General features: G+C 42.7%; 1 protein-coding gene across 1 annotated transcript; it reads right to left on the bottom strand.

Annotated features, from left to right (window-relative positions):
* Positions 1 to 17,146: 17,146 nt before the first annotated feature.
* Positions 17,147 to 24,720, bottom strand: LOC308123199 (cbp/p300-interacting transactivator 3-like). Its single transcript, XM_080485547.1, has 2 exons — positions 24,504 to 24,720; positions 17,147 to 20,872 (listed from the first exon to the last, which is right to left on the bottom strand). Exon 2 carries the CDS (start codon positions 20,855 to 20,857, stop codon positions 20,090 to 20,092), a length of 768 nt encoding a protein of 255 aa, XP_080341673.1. The 5' UTR covers positions 20,858 to 20,872; positions 24,504 to 24,720; the 3' UTR covers positions 17,147 to 20,089.
* Between the last annotated feature and the right edge of the window lie 61 nt (positions 24,721 to 24,781).

Below are 24,781 nucleotides of genomic sequence, written 5' to 3' on the forward strand. Positions count from 1 at the left end.
AGATCTGCCAGGATGTCCTATACCTGACTTTAAATACATCACATTGTCATTTAGCACAACTTTCTTTTATGTTTTAAATTGAGCTTAGAAAATGATCTCTTGGAGCTTCCTATGAACATTAACGTCCTGCGTGATGCTTCATCTACGCATTATTGAAAAGCTTCTGCTACAAAAGAATCTAAACACAAGTCCAGAACATCCTGGAAAAGGTTCATTCATACTACCAAGGTAACCTTGATCTTAAGCTCATCTTCCCACCGCAGGTTCCCCTAATGAAGAGACACTCATTGGGCAGAATACGGACGATAGGCAGCGGCTGCGGCTTCACACAGTTCCCGTCTCAGCGCCGGGCTGCCGGAGCCACGCCACGTCAAATATTGACTCGCTTAACTATGCATGCAAGTGCTTCCTTAAGGTCAAGGCTCATGGAGCAAACAGAGCGTCTTGGCTGCTCCACGCCACGGCTGCAGGATGGGAAATGGGCCATAAATTACCATCTAATATTAAAATCGACCCCTGTTCTCCTTTAACCCAATTTAGTTTACTCTGCCGTCTGCATTTTCTGCCCTACATACGTCGTGTTATGTGCATGGATACCGATGATTCATCGCTGTTATGCGGCTTGTTGGGTAAAATGCAGATCCAAGCGACCCTGTTCTTGAACCTGCGGGGTCTGCCTGTGTGGAGAGAAATGATTTATACATTGAAGTTTGCCGCTTATGACCCTGGCTGGTGGCTGAAATCAAAGTGAAAGGAACTTCAAGCGCTAACAAATGATCAAAGTCATTATCGGGACAATTGCTATGTTTCAGCAGGTTGGTGACGACGTCGGCAGGTTTTTTCTCCCTGAACATCGTTAGATCTGGTCTTTTGGTTTCAGAGATTTCTCCTACAAAGTGTATTTGGTTTGGCATATTGATAATCTGAATACCAGCCGTACAAAGACAGCGTAAAAACGTGTCCAAACTAATTCTGAAACATTTAAAAATTTGTCAAATGTCCTGAAAATGTACGTTCAAACAAAAAAGGTGATAGATAAATAAATAAATAAATAAATAAATAAATAAATAAATAAATAAAATTGAAATCCTTATTTTAAAATTGAGGACTAAAATTATTATTTCAACTGATTTGTGCAAAACAAAAAAAAGAATTTTGTATTCTGCAAAAAAATAATGACGAAGTTGTGATGCAACCTCTTCATTCAGTGGATATCGAGGGTTTCAGATATCAGGGTGAAAACTCCAACGCGATAACGTCCATTCTGGCAAGAGAATGTCAGAATCACTTCCAAAGTGTAAAATATACACAGTAAACAAGTTTTTCCATAAATACTGTAAGTCACATGGTTCCAGGCACCATTGACACGACAACGCTTCAAGTGAAAACACATCGATGTTGCATTTTTTTGGGACAGAAAGGTTTTGTGTTTTCTGTCAGAAAACGAAGTCCGTTTACACGGAACTGGCAAAATGATGTTATTGATTGAGTCGCTGTCGCTGTTTTTGTAATGAAACCACACACTGGTTCGCAGAGAACAATATCATCTCATTGAGTTTGAAAACCGCAAAGTTGTTGCTTCTCAGGCGCGTCGCTTCTCCACATTTCATTGTGTTTTTGCACCAGGCATTAGAAACATGCCTAGAAATGCCTTTATTACCTTCGCCAACCAAAATTGGGCCGAGAAGGTTGTTTTTGGCTGCTTGTATGTATGTATGTATGTATGTATGTATGTATGTATGTATGTATTTATTTTGGGACGTTAAAGACGGCCAAACCGTTTCCGAATAAATCCCAAGAAACTGCGAAAAAAATGTTGCATACTAAGCGGATGGGAGAGGTACCTTATGGATCAGTGTCTGTTGCCATGGAGACGCTCCAGAGCTCGCGGCGAACATCTCGGTTCAGCGGGTATCCTGAAACAGCAGTGCGAGCGCAGTGACTCGGGTAGTGGCTTATCTGTGTGTGCGCTTTGCTGGAACAGAAGAAAGTCTCCTGCCCTCAGTGTTCAGGGCCACTGAACTGAAGTGAATTAAAGATATTTACTTTACTTAAGAAATCGTATTTCCTCACAACCACATCTTTTTTTTTTCATGGATCCCAGATATTTAATTTTTCAGTGCGGCAAGAATTGCGTCGCTCATCGACATGACGAGTACCTGTAGCATTTTAAGGTGGATCCTCCCTGAGGCCGAGGTTCACTCGCTCATCTGGATCCGCGGTGACGTTACCGTCTTCTGTTTGAGTTCCAGTAAATAAAATGACGAGTAACCACAACATATTTGATCTTTCACTCACTTCATATCCTGCAGCTTGATGCGTCTGGCTGACGCACGTTAACACTGCTGTTATCATTTGTCAGTTCATCTGCACCCTCAAACATGAATCTTCTGAATCTTTTGGAATTCAGTTTGGTCATTTTTGGTCACCAGTGGTGACATTTTTCTTTAGTGAGTCCAGGAGTGTTCAACCTGCGGTTCTTAACGTTCGATTCAAAAAAAAAAAAAAAAAAACAACAACTATGAATTTAAAATAATAATAATTAATTAATTAATTTGCTAAAACCAAGCGAGATGAGAAAAAACTGCTGAACCAGCAAAAAAAAAATTGAATGATTAGAATTCCTTAGTGGAAAAATAAGCAAAAAAATGTCTCAAAAAAGGCCTAAAAAAAATTAAAAAAAATTGGATGCACCCACTTAAATGAATTAAAAACAGTTCAAAATGTAAAGCTCCAGTTAAATCCAATTTGGTGGAAAGTCATTAAAATGTCTCTTTTGAGTCATAAAGGCTGCAAACCGCTGGACTATACCAGATGTGAGTGGGGAAAAAAGGCTTTATCAAAATGACAAGTCAAAATACAAATATCCTAACAAAAATCAAGTTTTTAATGTAAATTGCTTAACGATTTATCCACCAGGACAGTTTCTGTATTTACAACCCTGAAAGACTAAACGACGCTGAGTGTTGTTAAAGACTCGCCTCTGCGGTAGAACATCAGTCAGAGTTAACGGACACTATGGAAGATAATTGCAGGTTTCTTTGCCCACTAAACGACTTTCTCTTATCGATGGCGCTTAAATATGCAGAAGTTCTTTTAGTGACTCAGCGGATGCAGAGGTGAAGTCGTAATAAATCAGGCTAATGCGATGATCTTCCTTCCCCATTAACCTGGGAAGTGAACACGGTGAGAGCGCCGGAGCAGTTTGAACACAATCATACGGGGAATTCACTTCGACGGCTCTGAGGTTTTGGCAGCGAGTCCAGGCTCTCAGCCCGCTGCAGATAAATGAATAAACTGGATAATTCACAACAGTTATTCACTGGGACGCGTTTTCTCACAAAGAGGGAGCCCCGATACGAACGGCAAACAGAATTAACAATACGACTGGCTGCATTTCAAGGCACATTTACAGAGATAAACAAACCGATTCCACATGATGAGGAAGAAGACGAGACAGTGGAAAGGAAACACTCCCTTGTAGGGAGGCGAGGTTGGCCCGTGAGCATTTTCCACCTGTTTACACAGAGTTTGACGCGTTTTCAAAAAGCTTCCTCTTGGGAGTCCTTTTCAAAAAGTTGCGTTTTCATATGAACGGCACGCAACGGGCGCTCAGCGTCTTGCTCAACGGCAAACTTCTAACTTTCTGCCAACTGAGCGCCAGACGTGTGTTTCACCTCGGAAACACAGAGTGACAAGATGCATTATGGGAAGAGGTCCTGTTGCAGACTTTGATCATTGTTCTGCGAGGAAACATCCTGCCGGCCATGTTAGTCTCCATTTTCAAGTGAAAACAGAAAACCTGAGTTGCTTTTGGGGGTCTGTTTCCATGACAACGCTGCCACCGCGCATGTGCAACACCACTGTAATAAACAGTTATTCTGCACATGCTCAGTAGAGCCAATCAGAACAAGGTTTCCTCTGGGGTGTAATGGCTCCCAGTCCATATTCTCCTGGGACCTGGTACTTTTATTTTGACAGTCACCATAATAACAATCCAACTTTGTGGTCTCTCCATATAGATGTCTTTGTTGATGTTTACAGCGTACCACCTACCTGAGCGTTGTTGCGCTCCGTGTTCACCTTTTCTCCAAAACCTCCTCCTGACAGCAGTGATGTCTTTCGCCCGGATGATGCACCTCTCCCGACAACAGCTTCAGGAAGTGGTTTGAAGACCAATATTGCTTTGAGATCCTGATTAAGCTCAGATTTCACTCCAGTCCTGCATCGACATTTCACCTCGCAACTTCCAGAACTCTCAAAGCCAAAGGGAGGCCGGCACAGATCGGTGTTTAAATCTAAGAAATATAAAAAACTTAGACGTCTGACAACAGAAGTCTTGGTAAGTCAGTGTTTCTACGTGTGTCTCCGTAATATAAAACTACCTCTGTGTTATCTGGAACTATGTCAGATTGTAAAAGCCTGTGTGTCGGGATCCTCTTTATCTTTCCACAGGATTCTTTCCCTCTTTAGACAACGTGAGATTCATCCTGTCAGCCTGTACTTTGGCACATCTTCAGGCATTCACAGTGCCGTCTATAAATGCCATTTTTCCAACACCCTTTTGCGTCATACCACCTGATATCATCGCTGTCAGAACTACACATTCGCCGCGATCGTCCCGGTCGGATCAACGCCAGGTTTAGTGAAACACCTTTGAGCCAAGAAATTTATTTTGGTCCTTTTTTTGTGTAAAGAAAGTGGAGTTTGTTTCACTTTGTCAGGCAAAGTTGATTAACCTTCCAGTTTTGAGCTGTAAACAAGCAAGTGAAGCAGTAAAATCTGAACAGTGAGGTCGAGAATCCTTCTGTCTTCAGACGTTGGGAGTATTGGAAGGATGAGCCTCTTAAGGGAGCAGCGAGCATCATGGTCTTAGGCAGCGAGACGTCCAGCCGTCATTTGGATGGTCAATTTTTGGAAAAGACGGACAAAAGAAGAGCGGACGTGTTGCTCAAAGCCTCTACATCTGTGTATAATGGCCATCGCTATTTGTCTACTTTTGCTCAAATTCATCTTTTTTCGCCAAAATATAACAAATTATCGGCTCAAGTGCACAACGCACAACTGACTTCTGGTTTTGTACGCCCAGTAACGAGCAACGTGATTGGTCGATTGATACCATGTGGTCCACACCTTTTGAAAGGCGGCCTCTGATTGGTTCGTAATTCTCTGATTCATCCTAGTGCGTTCAAATACTAAAGCAGAGAAGAGGACTTTCCTTTCCAAGATGCTGAGGAATTCTATCTGCAGAATCCACACAGGTGGGATTAATTATATTTTTCATTGCCAAAATGAAATGACAAATGAAAGTATATTAACCCCCTCCGTACACCAAATACATTTTAGACACCCATAATTTGGGGATGGACCCCCAAAACAACAATTTCTGCCTAAAACCACGATGGGCATACATACATATGGAGGACTATGATGTTGGATGTTAGGATTTCTATTCTGTAAATAAGACAAAACTTCAGTCTGATAATGAAACAGATAAAAAAAATAAAGAGCATTTTTGCACATTGACTATTTAGCCAGTGACTTTCCTACATCTACCTTCAGATACCTCGACCTCACGCTGTGATGCGCTGAAGCACTGCAGTGAGTCATGTGGTGAGGACGAGGCAACGGCGATGAGATCAGCGCTCTCAGACGGCGAGACTTCGAAAAGCAGACGTGAGCAACCTGGAAGGGAACGCCGGAGCGAGTCCTGGAATGCGCCACTGTTGTTGCCTCGGGCCGCGCAGAGCAGACGAAAACTACCTTGACTTGTCAAGAGTGTTTACCGGGAAGCTGGCGGCCGATGACATCAGAGCCTGGGAAAGGGCGTGGATCGCGCCCTGGCATTCTTTGCCTCGTGCTGCCCTTTAGAAACGCTGCGATTTCGTTTTTAGACAAGCTTTTGGCAGTTAGTAGTCAACCTCTGAGTCGTGGCCATCAAGGAGGCAACGATGGATTTTCAATCATCTTTAATGAGCTCATTCTCTCACTGAAACAGGAAATGGTGTGATTCTAGTGCATCACTGTTGGGAATCACCACAATCATAACACTATGTTTATCTGTTCTGAAAACTATCCTCCAAGTTAATTTAATGTCTAACCGAGAGCATCCTGGAGTGGAGGAAACAGTCAAACGTTTGGAATTGGACGTTTGTGGTTTGAGCCTCCTGCTTCCTTCCGTCTGCAGCGAGTGGATTTATGTCTGTTGAATTGAATAGAGAATCTCCAAACCACTGCCTGCAGCAGAGTTTTATCTTGATCCCCTCACCTCAACCGGGCCACGAGAAAGTCTCCACCTCTGAGTCTGGTTCTGGAGGTTTCTTCCTCTTGAAGGGCACCGTCTCCTCTACTTACTCATGTTTAACCAGTGGTTTTTCTCTGTAAAAGTACCCTGAAATAACTGTTGAATTTGGCTCAGCACAAATAAAAATTAAATAGAACTGAACTTGTTTGCATTTGCCAAACAAAGCCGATAGTATCAATGTAAATCCATCATAATTTGCAATATGCTCAAACAGTCCTAGCATGAGCATCCGTATTCAGTAATAAATCAATATATGAAGTTATTAACCAGTAAAGTTTGAATTAAATTAGTTGAGCGTATGAAATGGTTATATGCTGGAGTCGCCTCAAAACAAATAGGTTGTACATTGAATGTATAATGATATTATCATTTATCATATATATATATATTCCATGACATCCTCCATCCTTTGAACCGGCTCCATCACAGTGGCTAAGTAAGTAAGTAAGTAAGTAAGTAAGTAAGTAAGTAAGACCCTGTTTATGTGTTTTCAAAGTACTAGTTCAAGTAACATTTTGAAAACACAGAGAGAGAGAGAGAGAGAGAGAGAGAGAGAGAGAGAGAGAAAGAGAGAGAGAGAGAGAGAGAGAGAGAGAGAGAGACTCTGGAGAAACAATCTGTGCTGTCATTGTTTATTGTGTGAAGTGTCAACGGTCTTTTTGTGCGACCTTTGTTCTTTGGTTATATTTAGTGGATTATTAAAGTTTTGCATCCCGAGAACTTTGACAGTTTTACGACTTAAGACGAGTTCCAGAGAGGCTGTGATTTGTGTCGGTTTTTGCTCAGGTGGGCAGGTTTCATCTTGTTCTTGGGCTGGAAACTGTCCCGAAAACTAAAGAAAATCCTTCCAAAAATTACAAGTTACTTTTGGTATTGTCGGCAGAGACCAAGGCCTCGTTCACACTGCAGGGAACTGAGACCCAGCTCTGATGTTCTGCTCACAGTGACTCCTGTGTTCTGTTCTGTGGCCGTGTTAACACTCCACCCAGGCCTCGTTCATATGCGGTACCAGTTCGATATTTTTCAAAATCAACTGCTTCGTCACTGACGTGTGACTGACGTCACTGATGAGCGTCGGAGGAAGCGGCTCCGCCAGAATAAAAGCTGTCATCTAATAGTTTTAGGGTTTTAACATGATTCCTACACAGGCTGAGATTTGAGCTGGTTTTTATTGAGGTGTGTGGGTCTTACCTTGTTTTGGCTGAATCTGGCAACCTTGTGCGGACCGGTGTGGCGTCCATATTTCCGTTTGTGCTCTGGGGCCCCCGAACCAGTCGGTCCGATCAGGTTCACACGGCAGTCTGATAGAGGTCGAGTTTAAAATGTGAATGATCACAAACAGAAATCAGATCCCTGCAAAAAAAGGGAATCAGGTGTGAGATTTTGTCTTTAAACAAAACGATCCAGTCTTGCTTCTAAATGCGGTGACGATTACCAAGCGAGGCACGCACACATCAATTTATGCAAATGACTCACAGGAATATAATTTCAGCCTCGATAAAAGTCTTTGAAGGCTCCACGAATAAGCACAAACTGGAGCCAGAGTGGAAGCCGCGGAGACGCTTATCTCTTCTAAGTATAAACAGGAAACTGTATCATGGAGTCACTTCCGAAGGCAGGCAGGGGTTGACATCCACTCTCAGAGTAGACCTTTTCGCTGGAAGCAAACCAAACACGAGAGCCTGCCGGGTCTCCCGGAAGCTCCAAGCCCCACTCAGACCAGCCCATTAGCTCCAGAGCACATTCAAGGGTGACTTTCTTTCTTTTAATTTTTTCATCCCTTCCCTCAGAGTGGAATACTTGGTTCAAGAAGTTATTCGATTGAGATCAAACTGGATGATTCAGAGTCTGGTCCTTCAAGTTACATGTGCGACACGTGGCCTCGGCACATGACTCTGGAAGGGGTCTGCATGCAGAGATCACTGAACTGTAACACTTATATTTGGAGGTTTAGTGCAAGTCTGTTAAATTCTTTAAATACACGAGTGTAGATTGTCATATAATACATTTTGATTCAGCGGGCCACATACGGCCCAACTTCATCCTGAGTGGATTAGACCGGTAAAAACTGCCATAATAACCTTTAATTAATTTTAAACTTGAAAGCTTTTCTTTGTTGTGGTGCAGCGTATAAGTAATGTAAATGTCTTTATTCTGTAAAGATTACAACCAGAAATTACTGAAAATGCAGTGAATCCTCCAAATGTCTTCTTCTATAGCTGTTGCATTATGCTTGTTTTTACAAACTCACTCTGACAGCATGGCTTCAAAGCTAATGCTAGTTTGCTGTGTGTGTGCGTGTGTGTGTGTGTGTGTGTGTGTGGGGGGGGGGTCGGCACACTCGTACTGAGATATGAAATGAATCTCGCAGAGTGCTAACGGTGTTGTGAGGGCAAGACAACCATTGTAAACATCCTGAATAACTGAGGTTGGCCACAGTAATCACCAGCACTCAACCATGCAGCTGCTCCCGCTGCCCCATTACAGCCACGGGAGGATGAATTGCACGGGGAGGCTATTTTTCAGTTTCCTGTGGCGCGGCGGCAGTTTGGAGGGAACACAGCCCCTCGCCCCCAATGGTGACTTCATAACACAGGTGACTGCCCGTCAAAATATAAAGTCTGTGCTGCAAACTGAGTGGTCAAAAATGTGCTCATATGTAACACTACACACTATAAGAGTCAGCCAATCACGGGGCAGCAAGTTCATGCATGTCGACATGGTGGGGATTCAATTTTGATTCAATTTTATTTCCATAGCGCAGTCAATTCACTGCACTTTTACTGAAAGAAAAACAAAAATTTCACATGAGCGAGTAGAGAAAGACCAACTTTTAGCAGGAAGACACTTGCAGAACCAGACTGATGGGCCTTTTACATTGGATAGTCCGCGATTCGGTTCACTTGGGAGGGGGCGGAGCCGAGAATTTGCACCCCTTCATTTTTTTCTTCCTGCATCTGCTTCTCCTGATTCGTGCGGTTAGATTTGTTTGTTTACTACCCAGAATGCATTGCGCTCTATGTCAGGTCTTCTCACCCCGCCCACTTGAAAGATCGTTAGTAAGCGATAAGCATTTCAGGAGGACCAGAGATCTCGTTAGCTCCGGGTCAGTTGGTGGGAGAGTTCATGTCGCCTGAAGAGACTCTGGTTCGGATCAAACTGGGGAATGTGAACAGGCTCTAAGAGCCTATTGAATCCCAAGATATCACATAGAAACACTCTTTTGCAAGGTGTGAGCCGTCTTTATAAACCTGTACAAAAAAACTAATCTATGATCCATTTACGGGCTAAACAATTAAGTTCCATTCAAAAATAAAGAAGATAATTGTGTCCTTGTGTCTGAACTGGTTCACTTCAGACGGCTTTGCCGGCCATCTCTTAACCTCAATCTCTTTGTCACGTCTGCCAGCTTGAGTGTAATCCAGGCCAGCGAGCTGGAACTGGCACCGAGCAGGGCGCCTGGCACCGCCACGTCCACCTGCCGGGACAGCAGGGCGGCTCCACGCCACATCTGCTCCGACACGGTCAGATGTTACAGCACTGCCGACATGCAGCCGCTCGGCTGAGTCCTGGAAGCACCGGTCGGTTCATTATGAGGGGAAACGTGGAGGGAAACATGATCAACTTACACGTGTCAGGTAAATAGCAGGCTGGTTGGCAGTTCTAGTAGCGACAATTAGCATGCAGCTACGCGTCTCAGCATGCCCGGGGTTTTCTGGTCTTGATTGGATGTGCACTAGAAGGTGCTTTAACCCTTTGCTGCCTTGTTTTACACAACCGTAATATCATATATTTATGAATGATTTGGATAATCTGTGAAGGATAACTGAAAAATACCCATGAAGGCAATGTTTTGGCAAAATGTTGCGTCTTTTTGTTGGTAGATCCATAAGTTAGCACTGAGCGCTAATGTCAGGCTAGCAGAACGCCACACCACCAAGTGTTTAAATCTTTGTGTGTGCTAACATGCGTACCTCTTCTAGAAAGGCATAATGTTTTAGCACAATATTCTCAATAGTCATGTGACACATCTAAAATTTGTATATTTATATCTGTGGTTTCTAACAGAGGGTCCGGGACCCCTCTGAGAGAACGCCGCAGATGAGAAAATTTCAGAGAAGTTTTATGTTCAGACAGGGACAGTTGGAAAATGGCAGAAATGCCAAAAGCGATGGAGTTCGCTTGCCAGGCCACGAGTTGGTGATGTTGGTTGTTTTAATAAATGAAGCCACACACACACACAATGGGATGACACAGACATTCTAGTGAACAGACGACCAAATTGGATTGTTATTATGGAGACTGTCAAAATAAAGCACCAAGTCCCATGAGAATATGAATTGGGAGTCAAGAGTGTTTTCAAAAAGTTGCATTTTCCCTCGTTCCCATCCGTCTGCAGAAAATGGATTGGTTCGATTGGGGGCGCAGTTACAACAGCGGCTCATTTGGGGGCGCTATCACCCAAAACAAACACTGACCAAAGAGGAAGAAAAGCGAAGGAGAAACCGAAAGAGGAAACCCCGCCCCTTTAGCCAGTTAGTGGCTAATGGTTAGCCACTAGCAAATGCAATACATAATCTTCAAACCATCAATTAATGAGCGTCTTCTTCTTCTCTTCTTCTTCCACGACACATTTTCCAACTTTTTGTTTCCGCTTAGTGTGTTTCTTCTTAGCTTTGTTTGTTTACTACCCAGAATGCAATGCGCTCTACATCACGTCCTCCTACACTGTCTGTGAACCGGACCTCAGTTCAATCATTAAGATCTTTTGCACATTTTTTTGTTTTAATCTTATTAACAGAATCTCCTCCTCCCACATTTTTCTGTCTTGTTCCCTTTGCTAATGTTCAGAGTTCATTCATTTTCTCTGTTTCCTGACTTGAAAGTGCATCTGCCCTTGAAGCTTGTGGCTTTGAGGTGAACTAACTTTGCTGCTGCTCAGGAGAAATTGGTGCATTTCTCTCACAGCAGGAAACAGGTGCCGGGCAACATCGCAGCGCTTCATTCTTGTTTGCTGTGGGAATCATATCGTGATACTTCAAATATCAACATGCTGCTGAAGGCACTTCAGCCACAACCAGTGCTTTACGTGGAAAAAAGAATAACTGCCGGTACTCCCCTGGGTGACCTGCTGTCAGTCTCTCATACAAATATGGGACAAAAACACAATATGCAGCGGCGTGCGCAGACATTTTGTACGGCAGGTGGTCAGTGTAAAATAAAGGCACCTTGTGCAGCGTGTGGATCCACCGGATGCCTTATTATAGTGTGAGATTAAAAAAAAAAAAAAAAAAGTAAATGTTATAAGTTATTTTATATTTATTTACATATTGGCAGACTTTTAAAAATTCCTTAAAAAAATGAAAGAAAAGAATGAGAGAAAGAGAGAGATGAGTACTCTCACTACACACCATCCTGAATAAGTTAAGATATACTTTTATTGTCCCTGTAAGGATTTTTTATTTTTTTTTAATCAGCCAGTTACATGTATTTATTATTAATTATTAATTTAAGCGTGTAATTGTGAAAAAAAGCTGCAGTGAATCCATTTCAAAATTGACACAGAGGAACCTGGGGTCATGTAGAACAAGAATGTGGTGCAGTTTACTGAAAACAATTAGATTATTTTTTAAGAATTTCAAAAAAATCTGCCTTGACAGCAATATTTCGATTCGGTGTGATTTTAGTGTTATTGTGAAAAAAAGCTGCAGTGAATCCATTTGAAAAGTGACACCGAGGAACCTGGGGTCATGTAGGAATGGACAGGACAGGAACCTGGTGCAGTTTGCGGAAACCAATTTGATTAGAATTTTTAGGAAATGTTCTGAGTGTACAGTAATATAACGTATTGCGTGATTTAAGTGTGTAATTGTGAAAAATGTTGATGTGGTCGAAGATCACGTCAATATGGGCCACAGACAGTACATTGTAGACAATTTTTATAAAAAGGAACATAAGCTGCACCCACAAAAATTTAACAAATAAGAAATGAATTTGTACATATACAGTTATCTATAAGCACGTGTGTCCACGCTGTAACAGGGCATGAATTTCACTGTGGAGTTTGCATTTTATTTTTCCTTCTCTCATTTTTTAAAGAAAAAAAAGAGTTTTAAACACTTCTTCCATGGTGGGGCGGCGGCCTGGACTGGAGGGGATGAGAGGGAGGGAGAGAGGGCATACGAACTACTGTAAAAATACACAAACACACAGAGTTTTATCTCTGTTCATAAAGTATTTGCTGATTGTGGTTCTGAGGAGGGATTTTCCTCTGAGGACGACTGGTCAGCCCTGGAGTTCAGCCACGGAGTGCAGAGTTACGTGATGCACCTGAACGCATCACTCGTGTATTATTGACATGAAGCTCGTTAACCCATAAAAAATCCATAAATTAGCGTCATTGTTAACCTGCTGGGTTCAAAGTGTGTAAAAAAAGTATTGGCCGATAGTCCGGACATTACGAAAAGTTCCAGTACGCTGAGGGGTAAAATTTAAAAGGGCCAGTACTGCGTACTGTTGCATATCGGCACACTTAAAGCACTTGGCCACAACAATGAAAACTCAGCTACGAGACATTAAAAGTTCTCTGGGAAACTTCAGTGGGAGACTTTCCAGGATTTCCAAAACTATTCACTGACACAGTAGAGTGTATCTCAGGTCCAAAATCTGTTGATTATTTCTTGATAGGCCTTTGGTAACCAGGCCTCGGACATCATTTCTAGGCACCGAATGAACAAAATGTTCCAAAATACTCCATGAAACGTGGATTACAATGTTGTGGACATCTGTCAGTGATTCACAGCAACTTTGATTCGTTAATATAAATGTTTTTGTGCGAGGCTGAACTTTCTAAAACACTGACATTTCCCACCCTGCTTATGTAAAATACACATCTAGAAACCAAAGTTATAGTTATATACATTTATTTGTGTTCATCAATTGCATTTGAATTGTAAATAGGTCATAAGCCATAATTATAAATAATTTTCACCTTTTCCGTGTTTTGTTGTTTTTCTTTTTAAATATAATACCGTCAAATGTAGTCCTTGTTTTTAAGATTGATCCGTAATAAAGCTTTAAAAAAAAGTGACTGTGATGTCCAGTAGAGCAGATTTCCTCTCAATTCATATGAGTGAGGAGACTTTTGTTTGTTTGTTTGTTTGTTTTCATTCTGTGAATGTTTTTGTCATGAAGTGTGGAACCTCATCTGAATCAACCCGTAAAAATGGAAAGTTTTTTTTCCTCCCAAAATCTTCTAAAAATGGGTCAATGGGCCAATCTGGCACCGCCGACGAAACTTTATTGATTATTCTAAATGTAAAATAGCTTGTAACTGGATTAAAAAATAAAAAATAAAACAAAAGCTAATGCAAGTGGATCAAAAACCATGCCACAGTGTATGGCAACGGAGTACATAGCATTCAAGCTTAAAAAAAACAAACAATTGGACACACATGAGCGATAACGAAGAACCTTACAGAGATCTTCATTTCTGCATATTAGAAATCCGTCTTTCTGTCCCCTCTGACTCTGGTTCTGCAGGTCTCTTAATGTTTAAAAGTAGTTTTCGTCCCTGAACGTCTCCTCTGCCTGCTCATGAGGAATTGTTGGGTTTTTCTGTGAAAGGGCCTTGAGATTACTGTGTCGTATTTGGCGCTGTAGAAGTAAAAATTGAATTGACCTGAATGTACACGCCACTAATTCCGCTCCAAGCAGTATTTGCACTAATTTTCTTTAGCTTCATCGTTCCTCGTGGCTAAAAGGGGTCAAAGAGCCGTATGCGGTCCATACGCTGCCTCGCTCTGTTAGTGGGTATGGCCACGTTTGCCTTTGTATAAATGATTAGTTTATTTCTTCTTTTTTCATTTTTGTCTCACATGTTTGAGGCCCTGCACAACCTGCATCCAATCTCCTGGACATTTTCCCCAACGTTAGATCCTGCCAACTGTCTGCCCCGCCGCACACTCGCTCTCCCGCCTTCTTTCACAAACCCATTAGAAAAGAAAAAAAAAAAAAACAGCTCAAGGACAAAATCCTGCCTTGACGAGCGTCATGTAGAGCGGCGGGGTCTCGTAGTGCGACTTTACCGTGCAGCTAATTAGAATTTCAATTAGACTATTTTTATATTTGTTCCATAAGTCCCCGCAGTGCTGCTCCGCTAATGGCGGCGGTACGGCGAAACAAAACCCAGAGCGCCTCGTTCAGCTGGTGCAGGGGCGAGCTGAAACCAAGGCATGTCATTTTGAATGATTGATTACAGCAGTCACTGTGGGAGGATGTCTCTGCGAGCTGTTTGGAAAAGGTTTTTTTTTTTTTTTTTTAAAAACAGGCCTCCTAAAGTAGAACAGCAAGTGTGCTTCATCACACTAAACGGTTTGCAAAAGAGCAGCTGTCCAATTCTCCTGATAAAGTTTAACATTCACCAAATTACGTAACGGAAGGCCTTGTTGGTTTTAGCCTGGAGTCGACGGGGCGTTGACACACGACTGTTTAGGAAACGCAGCTTGTACTTCGCTCCTGTTTGCTCGCCGCTTGCCGTGGGCAGAGAAGCGTTTAATAAAAAAAAAATTAAAAAAACCAACAGAGAGGAACGTTGGCGAATAAGTCTAAGCAACGTCTGCAGACTGCCGTGACGAGCGACGGCTTGTTCGGCGACGACCGTCCTTTACTCCGCCAACGGATCCCGAATGCACATTCCCCGACTCAGCATTTACTACAACAACACAGGTTTCAGGCACCTGGCACAGCTTCTAGAAACAGTTAGGTTAAGTAACTCCGAGAAGCTCCGATTGGCCGAACCACCAAGCAAATCGTAAAAAAACTTCACAAAGCCAAGCTGCCAGGGTGAGTTTGTAAAAACACCCACAATGCAACAGCGAGAGGGGAAGTTTTGGGGATATTTCACCATATTTTGCACCAGAAGGTTTCCTTAAAATTGGCTTCAACAGAGAAAAACTTTCAAATTAAAGGTTATTATGGCTCTATTTTACCGGTCGAGATGAAACTGTCTGTATGTGGCTCCTGAACTAAAATACGTTTAACACCTCTGAGCTTTATAAAAACTCCACATCATGATCTAAAGGTATTTTTACTCTTATTTAGATTGAATAACTGAGAAAATGTGTGTTTTGGATGCATTTGCATATTCAGTGATTTCAGTGATTTCAGTGATTTCAGTGATAGAATTTGTCAAACAAACAGTTAAAGATCCCCTCCCAGAATCCTGAGGGAATAAAGACATTTAGGATCCAGTTGTAGTTGTTGACGTCCGTCTCTAATACGTCGTCAGAACCTTTCTGAAGGAAGTTCCTCATCAGACTCAGACAAACTCATATTTCCAGCATTTTAATTTGGTGGGACATCCCCCCCCGGTTTGTTGACGTCTCAGCGTAACAGAAACTCGAACCCGAAAATTCCCCTTCGTTCACTGGATCCCTCCAGATCTGGATTCTCACTGGAAAAACCATCAGTTTCACTACATGTCAGACTCTTCTCGTGGCTTCAAGACTCTTTCATTGAGAAACTCTGGATTTTTTGTTTTCACTCTGAATCAGTCAAATGTTGATATTTTGGCTGGAGCTGCCACAACGCCTTCTTTGATATCCCAGAAACCCTTGCAGCAGGATTCCCAAGATGGCGTCAGTCAGGAAACATAAACAGTTTGATGGAAACAGATTCTGGTTCGTCTGTAAACATCTGGACTTTGGTGTGACGGATTTGGGAAACCGCAGGTTGAAATGAGAGGAAACGGGTGTTGATGGTCTAGTTTTGGTGTGTTGCTTTATCCTCTGGGCAGAATCACGTCTTTATGGGAAGGAGAGTTTAAAGTTTGTTCTTTAAAATACACAGCTGGAGGTTTCTCATGTAACCCATAAATATTAAATGTTTCAGAAATGCACACAGTTGTTAATTAACAACTGGGCCTGTTCACACGCCAACAATTCCAAACGAAAACACAAAACTTTTGTGGGTTCGAGCTTCCATTTACACCACAACGTTGCTGGGAGACACTTAAAACACAACTTTTTTGACAACGGCTTCCCAGGTGGACATTTAGTAAGAATAGTAATTAGTTCTTCTGCACGTGCTCAGTAGAGACGATCAGAACAAACTTTCCTCCGTGTGGTGTCATGACTCCCAGTAAATATCCTCCTGGCACTTGGTACTTTTATTTTGACAGTCACCGTAATAACAATCCAAATTGGTGGTCTGTCCACGAGAATGTCCGTGTTCTCACATTGTTAATGTTTATAGCCCGTTGTTCTCTGTAAGTATGTGTGTGGGCTTTCAGTATAAAAACGGAACAACAAATTTTTTTAACAAATCACTGACAAACGGCATAAAGATTTCTTTAAATAAATATTTTATTTGAAAATAAATACATTTTCTTAAAATAGAATCAATAACATTACAAAAGCTTTGGGGGGTGGGGGGGGGGGGGGGGCGGGGCAGGAGGAGGAAAGAGGACAGGAACAGGTTGGGGTCGGGGGGGGTGGGGGTTACCCAAATGAATGATGTGTAATTTGGAACAAGGAGTACAATCTCACACGTTTATCTACCATCGTGACGACGGCTCCCACAAAGCGTTGTACTGTACATTCTCAGCGGCTTCGTGGGAGGAAGTGGCGGCGTCCCTCACGCTCAACATGCAGTCTACTTGGTCTTTAAAGCTTCGGGCCCTGCACCCAAACACATCAGGACACTGTATCTACACACTCGTCTGTAGAAAAACAAAACATAAGGTAGGATATAATCTCTTGTCAACACATCAAGATCTGCCACTGATTTACATTTACATCTGACAATGTTGTAATTTATTTTTTTTTGTTTGTTTTTCTTTTTATCTGCGAGTACCCAACATGTGTCTAGATCAACTCTAAGTCTACAGTACAAAGATACGATACACAAGAAGGCTGAGCTCATTGATATAGCAGTAAATCAGAGGCCACTGTCTTGCTAAGGCCAGAAGTGTGTTTCGGTTGTGAGTCCGTCGGGACGCCGGAAGCTTTTATCCCCCCCCCCGCAGCGCCTTCAACGACGGCAGAAACGGTGGCGGCGCCTTCGTATCGGAGCAGATTAACGCCGTGCAACCAGCGCGGCCCCGACGCTCCAGCGCCGCCACATTCCCACAAATAGCATCATGAGAGTTCTTCCTCACTCGGGCGGCGAAGCAGCAACCTTGACCAAAAAAAAAAAACCTAATTACCAACCGTGGCCAAGACCAAAAAAAAAAAAAAAAGCGTCACAGAACATGTCCGTTTTATAATTATTGAGTCATTGGAGAATGTGCAAGCCGACCTCAATTAAGACAAGCGTGTGAGAACATGTAATTTAAATCTAATCAGCAGGAAAGCAGCAGAGTCGGCTAATCTATGTCGAAAAACGGCAACTTTGCTCCTCGTGAAATCAATGCCACAGGTAGTGGCAGCTTTAAATAATGATTAAACTAAGAGCTGCTGGGTTGTGCTGCGTCCACACCATGTGTGCACACACAACACAATCTCTCTCTCTCTCTCTCTCTCTCTCACTCTCTCTCTCTCCGGTTCAGAGAAGAAGAATGACATTCGATGGGATTTGTAAAAGTCTCGCGGCACAGACGTACGCAAATAACACACACTGTCTGCTGCCAATCACACCTGTTTTTTCCTCTTTCCTTTTTTTAAACAAACATGCTTTCAGACAAAAAAAAAAAAAAAAAAAAAAAGAAGTCACACTTCCGAACGACGTCTGATTGCTGCTATTTTTGTTTGATTGACTTTGACTGGCAGGAGGCCACGTTTCTTTCAGTTTGCGGTGTTCGTGGTGAACTATGTAAGATTTTACAAATACTACCTTTGTGTTTTGGGTGGCGACTATAAGCAGCAGTAACATCCAGTCTGTCCGGTGTGTTCTTGAAGCTGTCCCTATTGCTTGTACTGATGTGACCCAAAATAAAAGTCAACAAGGTTTCAGTTTCTTGAAATACCGGCAGTCTGAAAGGCCTTTGTGTTTTCATGTTGATGATGAGCCACTGTAACATTCGGTCTGTCCAATTCTCTGGCGTGTTGGTTTTACCAATATCACATTAAATTAACTACAAAAATGATACCTGCAGGAAACAAATACCCTTAAGTCACGCTCTTTCGATTTTGAATCTAAATCCATCAAACTGATCTACCTGTGTCAAAACACTGAGAGCAGAATTTGGCTTTTATTTTTCATTTGGAGGTTCATTGGCAATTAGCAAGCTTCAAATCGGTGCGTTAGCACTAACGACTCCCGCAACAACTGAAATATACTGAGAATTACACGGTGGAACAAAAGTTCCCACGAGAGTTTGAGAGCCATAGTCAGACAGTGTGGGAGGATAAATTATTGTTGCAGGTAATAACACCACTTAAACGAGTGCTTTTCTTTGGGAGAGTCGTCAAACCCGGATTCATAGCAGGTGAGTGTTCATCATGTTATTGTTTTAATTCATGTTACCTAATCCTGTCTGTCATAGAATGAAATACATTTTACGACTCAATACAACCACAAAACCTAACTTGGTACTGCGTTTGTCCAAAGTCTGTAGTAGATGGAGTCGAATGTAGGCAGGCCACCTCCATTATCACCGGCTGCTTTGTTGGACTGTAGACCGACTGAACATTAAAGTGACTCAAAACACCATCTGGTGGTAGGAAGTAGCATTACATGACTATCCAGGCTCGGACTAGGTGCTTAGCTTTATACCTTCACAAGAAGCAGGGGTCTTTGACTGTTGTTATTTTTGCTTATAATGAGTACTCTTGATTTTTTTTGTCAATCCTCCGATCAAAATGTGACGTCTTGTACACAATTCATCCAGGATTTGTTTGCAACGAAACACATCAATGCTGTAGAGTTGTGAGACTTTGACACACAAAAGCTTTTCTTTTTTTCTTTTCTTTGTATTTTTTAAAAGCCAAGAAAAAAACTTAACTTCCAGCGATTCTTTCACAGCTAATTAACACGGTTCAGATGTGAGACATTGAACAATAGTGGGTTTAATCAGAGCCGGGTTAACGGCGCCGAAAGCAAAAATAATCGATGGAGCACATTTCAAACAGTCCCAGGTTAAAACAAAAAACAGACAAAATAAAACATGATGCCACCCAGGAATGCTGCACAACCTCCTGCTCGTCATGGAAAAGTCGTCCTTTGTAGGAGAGTCATTTTTGAAGAGCCAGCCTTCAATATGCAAACAGCAAAAAAAGAATCATTCTCCACTCCCTTAATCCCTTCATCCTTGTTTTAACAAATTAAGAGGACCACTTTTCTGGAAATTGTAAGACGTCTGCTACTAGTCAGAAGTGTGATCAGAGATAAAATACCCTAAAGAGAATCTGGCAGACCTGAATGGGCAGTCCTATCAGGTCGTCTCCCCCCCATTGTGTTTGCTAAATTTACAATTTCTCCGAAAGCCTTGGCACCGTAGGCACATGTGCTGAGGGCCAGACGGCTGCAGACAGAACCCGCTTGCATCAGGACGCCTCAATTTGGCCAAAGGCGACAGATCTGACTGGCGCCGGCTCAAAGGAAAAAGAACCTGGTGCCCCTATCCGTGTTTTCGCTCGTTACAATTCTCTCTGAACGACTTGCAGGCAGGTCAGTGTGAAGGCGCACAAGAAACTGTCATAAACACAGACACAGAAACACCAACAGAACAGAAAGATTGTCTCCTGTCGCTGTGCTACGGTCGCCACTCAAGTCATTCTTTGGGGGAGGGGAGGCGTTTCCAGTCCAAACCAATAAAAACCCCGAAACAGCTGGCGTCCGAGCGGCTCAGCAGCTCACCGTGCTCGGCTGTTGTTTACACACAAAGTCTGATATGAAGTCGAACTCGTTCTGTCCCAGGAAGAGTTCCGGCAGCTCCTGAACGCGATCCAGCCCGAGCTCCAGGACCAGCGACGTCAGAACCTCCTCGTCGATCAGGTCCATGTCCATGCCGTTTAACCCCAGGGGGCCGCCGATGTGCTGCATGCCCGAAAGCTGGGCCGGGCCCACGCGGTACTGAGCTCCATTTGGCAAGTGGTGGCCGATGGACGAGCACATCGGGTGTCCCTGGTACTGGGTGTTCAGTTTCTGCAGGTGCATGCTGGCCATGAGCTGCTGGGAGGTGAGGTTACCGTGGTGGTACTGCTGCGGGTGTCCGCCCTGCTGCTGCTGCTGCTGCTGCTGCTGCTGCTGCTGCTGCTGCTGTTGCTGTTGCTGCTGTTGCTGCTGCTGCTGCTGCTGCTGCTGCTGGGGGTGCATGTGGTGGTGCTGCTGTTGCTGGGGGCCCTGGCCGTTGTACATCATGTTCCCAGACATCATCTGGTGGTGGTGGTTTCCCATGGGCGCCCCGTTAACGGGGCCGGCCATCCCCCCGGGCCCCACCATGCCCTGTCTCTGTCTCATGGCCGCCTCCATGTTGCTCTGCGGGTTCCTGCCGTAGTGCATCACCTGGCCGTTGGGCAGACTGCGCAGGCCCGGCTGGCCGCTGTGCTGCGGAGGTCCGTTCATTCCCATCCGGAAGCCGTGGCTCATGGGCATCATCATGTGTTCAGCCATGGCTGCTGAGTCGCCCTGGAAACATGGAGCCAAACACAATTAATATGACATATATTTAATACGACCAATCTTTACCTTCGCCAACCAGAGCAGAGCGAGAAGGTTATGTTTTCATCTGCGTGTATTTATTTATGTATCTATTTGTATGGATTTTACCACCTTTTCACAAAAACTACTCATCCAAATTGCATGAAATCTTCAGAGATGATTTGTCATCATCTACGGACCAATCGTTTGATTTTGGGATGTTAACAGCCAACCATTTCTGTATATATCCCAAAAACCTGTGAAAATTTTTTTCCCCATACAAAACAGATGGGAGAGGCACCCCATGGAGGAGATCAGGGTCTGTTGCCATGGAGACGCTCCCTCCTCAGTGTTTCACACAGTGATGTAGCTACCTGACAGGCTAGTTAGCGACGATGTGAGCTAACGGCTATCATGCTGGCAATGCTAACTCGGTTCCGCAAACAAACGTGGTGTTGGCGAAGGACTGCGCTCTACCGAGTGTAGCTCTAGTTACAAATTCATCCACACAACAGCCTGGGTTCATAGACAGTCGGTGGAAACGTTGGAAGTAAATTATATAATGACTCTGAAAGATGAATAAAGTAATATAAGTTCAAAGTAATGGACCCTAAAACACCTGAAACGAATAAATTCAAAGTTGTAGCGAGCATAGGTCACTTTCCAAAGTCATTTTTGAATTGCCCTTGCTTTTCTATAAATGAACTAAAATCAGGTGATTCGAGCAAAAGTTCCTTCATATTTTACAACCAAAGACGACACAATTTTGTTGATTTAAGTGGTGATTCAATGCATTAAGAATCAAATTCTGATTGAACTCAGGAATATCAGACTCAATAATACACTAGTAATCTTGTTCCACTTCAAAATGCCTTGAATACAAACATGAAGGTGAAATCTCTTTAAGTGGCCGTTTTAGATTTTGCCCATTTGAATTACTTTGCGACAAACTAGCCGAAGCTGGCTCGCAACTTAAAGCTCCTATGAGTTTTAACTCCCCATATGTTGTTTAACTAAGTATTCAGCTTTCTTCTTTTAGGTCAAGTAGGATTTTATAAACATTATTGTGAGCCGTGGTTAATTACATGTCAGGTTTGTTCATTATAGCCAATCGAGGAGCATTGTCATGTTAATCATGTGAGGTCATAATTGTCATTTGAGTTATTGTGAATCCAGCTAAACAAATAGTCTGAATAGAAAGCAGAAACCAAGGCAGTTAGAGATGCCAACACACACGTATGTACATAATCTCATTTATCCAGATACAAAGCATCTCAAAGCAAATTAATCAATTGCATTAAAGTCAACCTCATTCAAATTGCTTTGTTAACATCATTTCAGTGTGATTACAGTGTGTAATCAGATTGTTCATAAATGTTCCTACTTGGAGCTGGACCAGTAAATAAATGCAATATAATCTATAAATAACTAGAAATCTAAATCTTTGTTTTAGTGCAACAACGTATTAATCTATCATTAAGAAGCTCACATTTAACGATGTAACCTTTTATAATACGTGAAATTTGAATAACACTACTGCAAATTTAACAATATTATACCTCTGTTTACCAAGTGCTTTACAACATAAAGATCACAGTGGATTTTTATTCCACTTCTCACATCACCAAAGGTATGAAACATCTGGCCACATGGAGCTGGAACTCAAAAATATAGTCAGCAAGTTCTTAATGTGATCTTAACTCAACACATTCTAGAAAGGATCTTTAGTGTTGACACATTTCTACAAGTGTAGTGATCCTGATCACCTGAACTGACTATACAGACTCAACTGCACCCCTAGTGGTCAAATAAATATATTGAGGTTTGACTGGACTCTTTCTGGCCTGCAGGCTGAACGTTTATCGTTAGAGAAACAACAGTTGTAGACTATATATAAAGGCTCAGTAGAAAAACTTTTATTACTTATAGATCTGAATAGTACATTTATATCCTGTATTAAAAACATTATGAACTTCAGCTCTCACACCCAGACAACCCCTGAATAAGTCAATGTCTGCTGTTCTTCTGCACATGCTCAGTAGAGCCAATCAGAACCAACTTTCCTCCATGGTGTCATGACTCCCAGTCCATAGTCTCCTGGAACTTGGTACTTTTATTTTGACAGTCAGACCAACCCAACTTGGTCATCTATCCACAATAACGTCCGTGTTCACCTGTTCTTAACATTTATAGCCCATTGTTCTCTGTAAGCATGTGTGTGTGGTTTCATTACAAAAACAAACAAGAGCACGCACTAGTGGCCTGGCCTGCTAACTACATCATTTTCAGCATTTCTACAAAACTTTTCTCAAACAAAAACGATGCGTCGTCACTTGAAATGAGGCCTGAGTTCAACATTCAGAAGGCACACTGCCTTTTCAAATGTTTCCTTCAGGTAGCCTTCATTTATTAAAGCCACTGGTGCTGATTCAGCAAAGAAGTTGCAATTTCTTCGTGACAGTGCAAATCTTATTGTTCTTAGTTATCCAGGACAGCTGGAAAGTCCAGTGATTAGTGGGAAACATACTGGCAGCTGCACAGTGCCAGTGAAAAACAGCAAAACCGGCACAGATCGATTGCATTATGGGAAATGTAGGAGCCAGCTTTTTTTTGTTTGTTTGACTTAGAAGCATGTCCCAGAAGAGACACCAAGAAGTCAGGATGTCTCCATTTCTGCTGCTTTAATGTTGATGGTTCCTGTTTTAACGGGCCTCCTCAGAGCAGATAACACTAAACCACAAAACAGACTTTGTATGTGACTGATGAGCATGAGCACGCTTCGCACTTTGTAGTGTCATTATTTATGGTCACATGTGAAGCACGCATGTAGAAAGAATAAACAAAATGACACCATGAGTCAATCAGCCAGTATCACACCAACGAGGGAGGGCAGTAATACCCTTGCAGCCAAAAGGACGCAGAGGAATGCTTCTCCAGACCACACACACACACACACACACACCTCTTCTTCCCCCTTTAATACACGCAACATACACACATTGCCTCGTGTCTTTTAAAGATCGAAAAAAATAAATAAAACACCCACCAGCTCACAGTGGATCGTGTAGGAATTGCGAGATTGGCTTGTTAAAACTGATGACATTGTGCGCATTAACGCAGGAGGGGGACGGGTCGTGCAAAACGCGCATCCTGAAGGGATCCGTGAAAAAGACACATTTTCACAATGAGGCATGACAAACCAAAAAAAAAAAAAAAAAAAGCTGGAGGTGTTAATTTAAAGCTTCACCAGTCTGGAATAAACTCCTGTTCGATGAGAAGCAGATTGTGGCGATCGGAGCCTTTTTTTCCCCCCGTGCGTTCTTTTTCAGGACGCACACTTTCCTCAATAACCTCCTTAGAATAATCGCTCTCCTGTGTTGTCTGTGCAGATCCGGACTGTTCAAGCAAACCTCTAAAGACAATAAACCCAACAAATGATTGCACTACTAAAGAAACATCGATGTTTTTTTTTTCATTTCTGATCTGCGTAAAATTGGGAGAAATGCGATAAATAAGCGCAAAATATTCCGTCCGGATCTGGTTATTATGGAGAGAAAGGGACAAAAGGGAAAGTGCTGCTTGTCTACCTGTTTGAGAGTGAAGAGGAAAATACACTTACCCGATATGAGAATGTTAAAAAAAAAAAAGAAGAAAGAAAGAATTAAAAAAAAAAAAGAAATCCGTGCGGAGAAGTTGGGTCGGTGCCGCGCGTCGGTCCAGCTGATGCTCCGGCTACATGCAGCCCTGCGACGGATCCAAACTCTGCGGCGCCTCAGCTCTCAGTCACTGGAGTTTGTTTTCTGGGTCAACTCGGGGATTATATACATCTATAAAGCACACACACGGAGGGAGAGAGAGAGAGAGAGAGAGAGAGAGAGAGCGAGAGAGGAGGAGCCA

The sequence above is a fragment of the Lipophrys pholis genome (assembly GCF_963383615.2).
Source record: "Lipophrys pholis genome assembly, chromosome: 17".
Lineage (NCBI taxonomy): Eukaryota > Metazoa > Chordata > Actinopteri > Blenniiformes > Blenniidae > Lipophrys > Lipophrys pholis.

Excerpts from the sequence above, each read along its gene's own strand:
- LOC308123199 (XM_080485547.1), bottom strand. The coding sequence starts at position 20,857 with ATGGCTGAACACATGATGATGCCCATGAGCCACGGCTTCCGGATGGGA.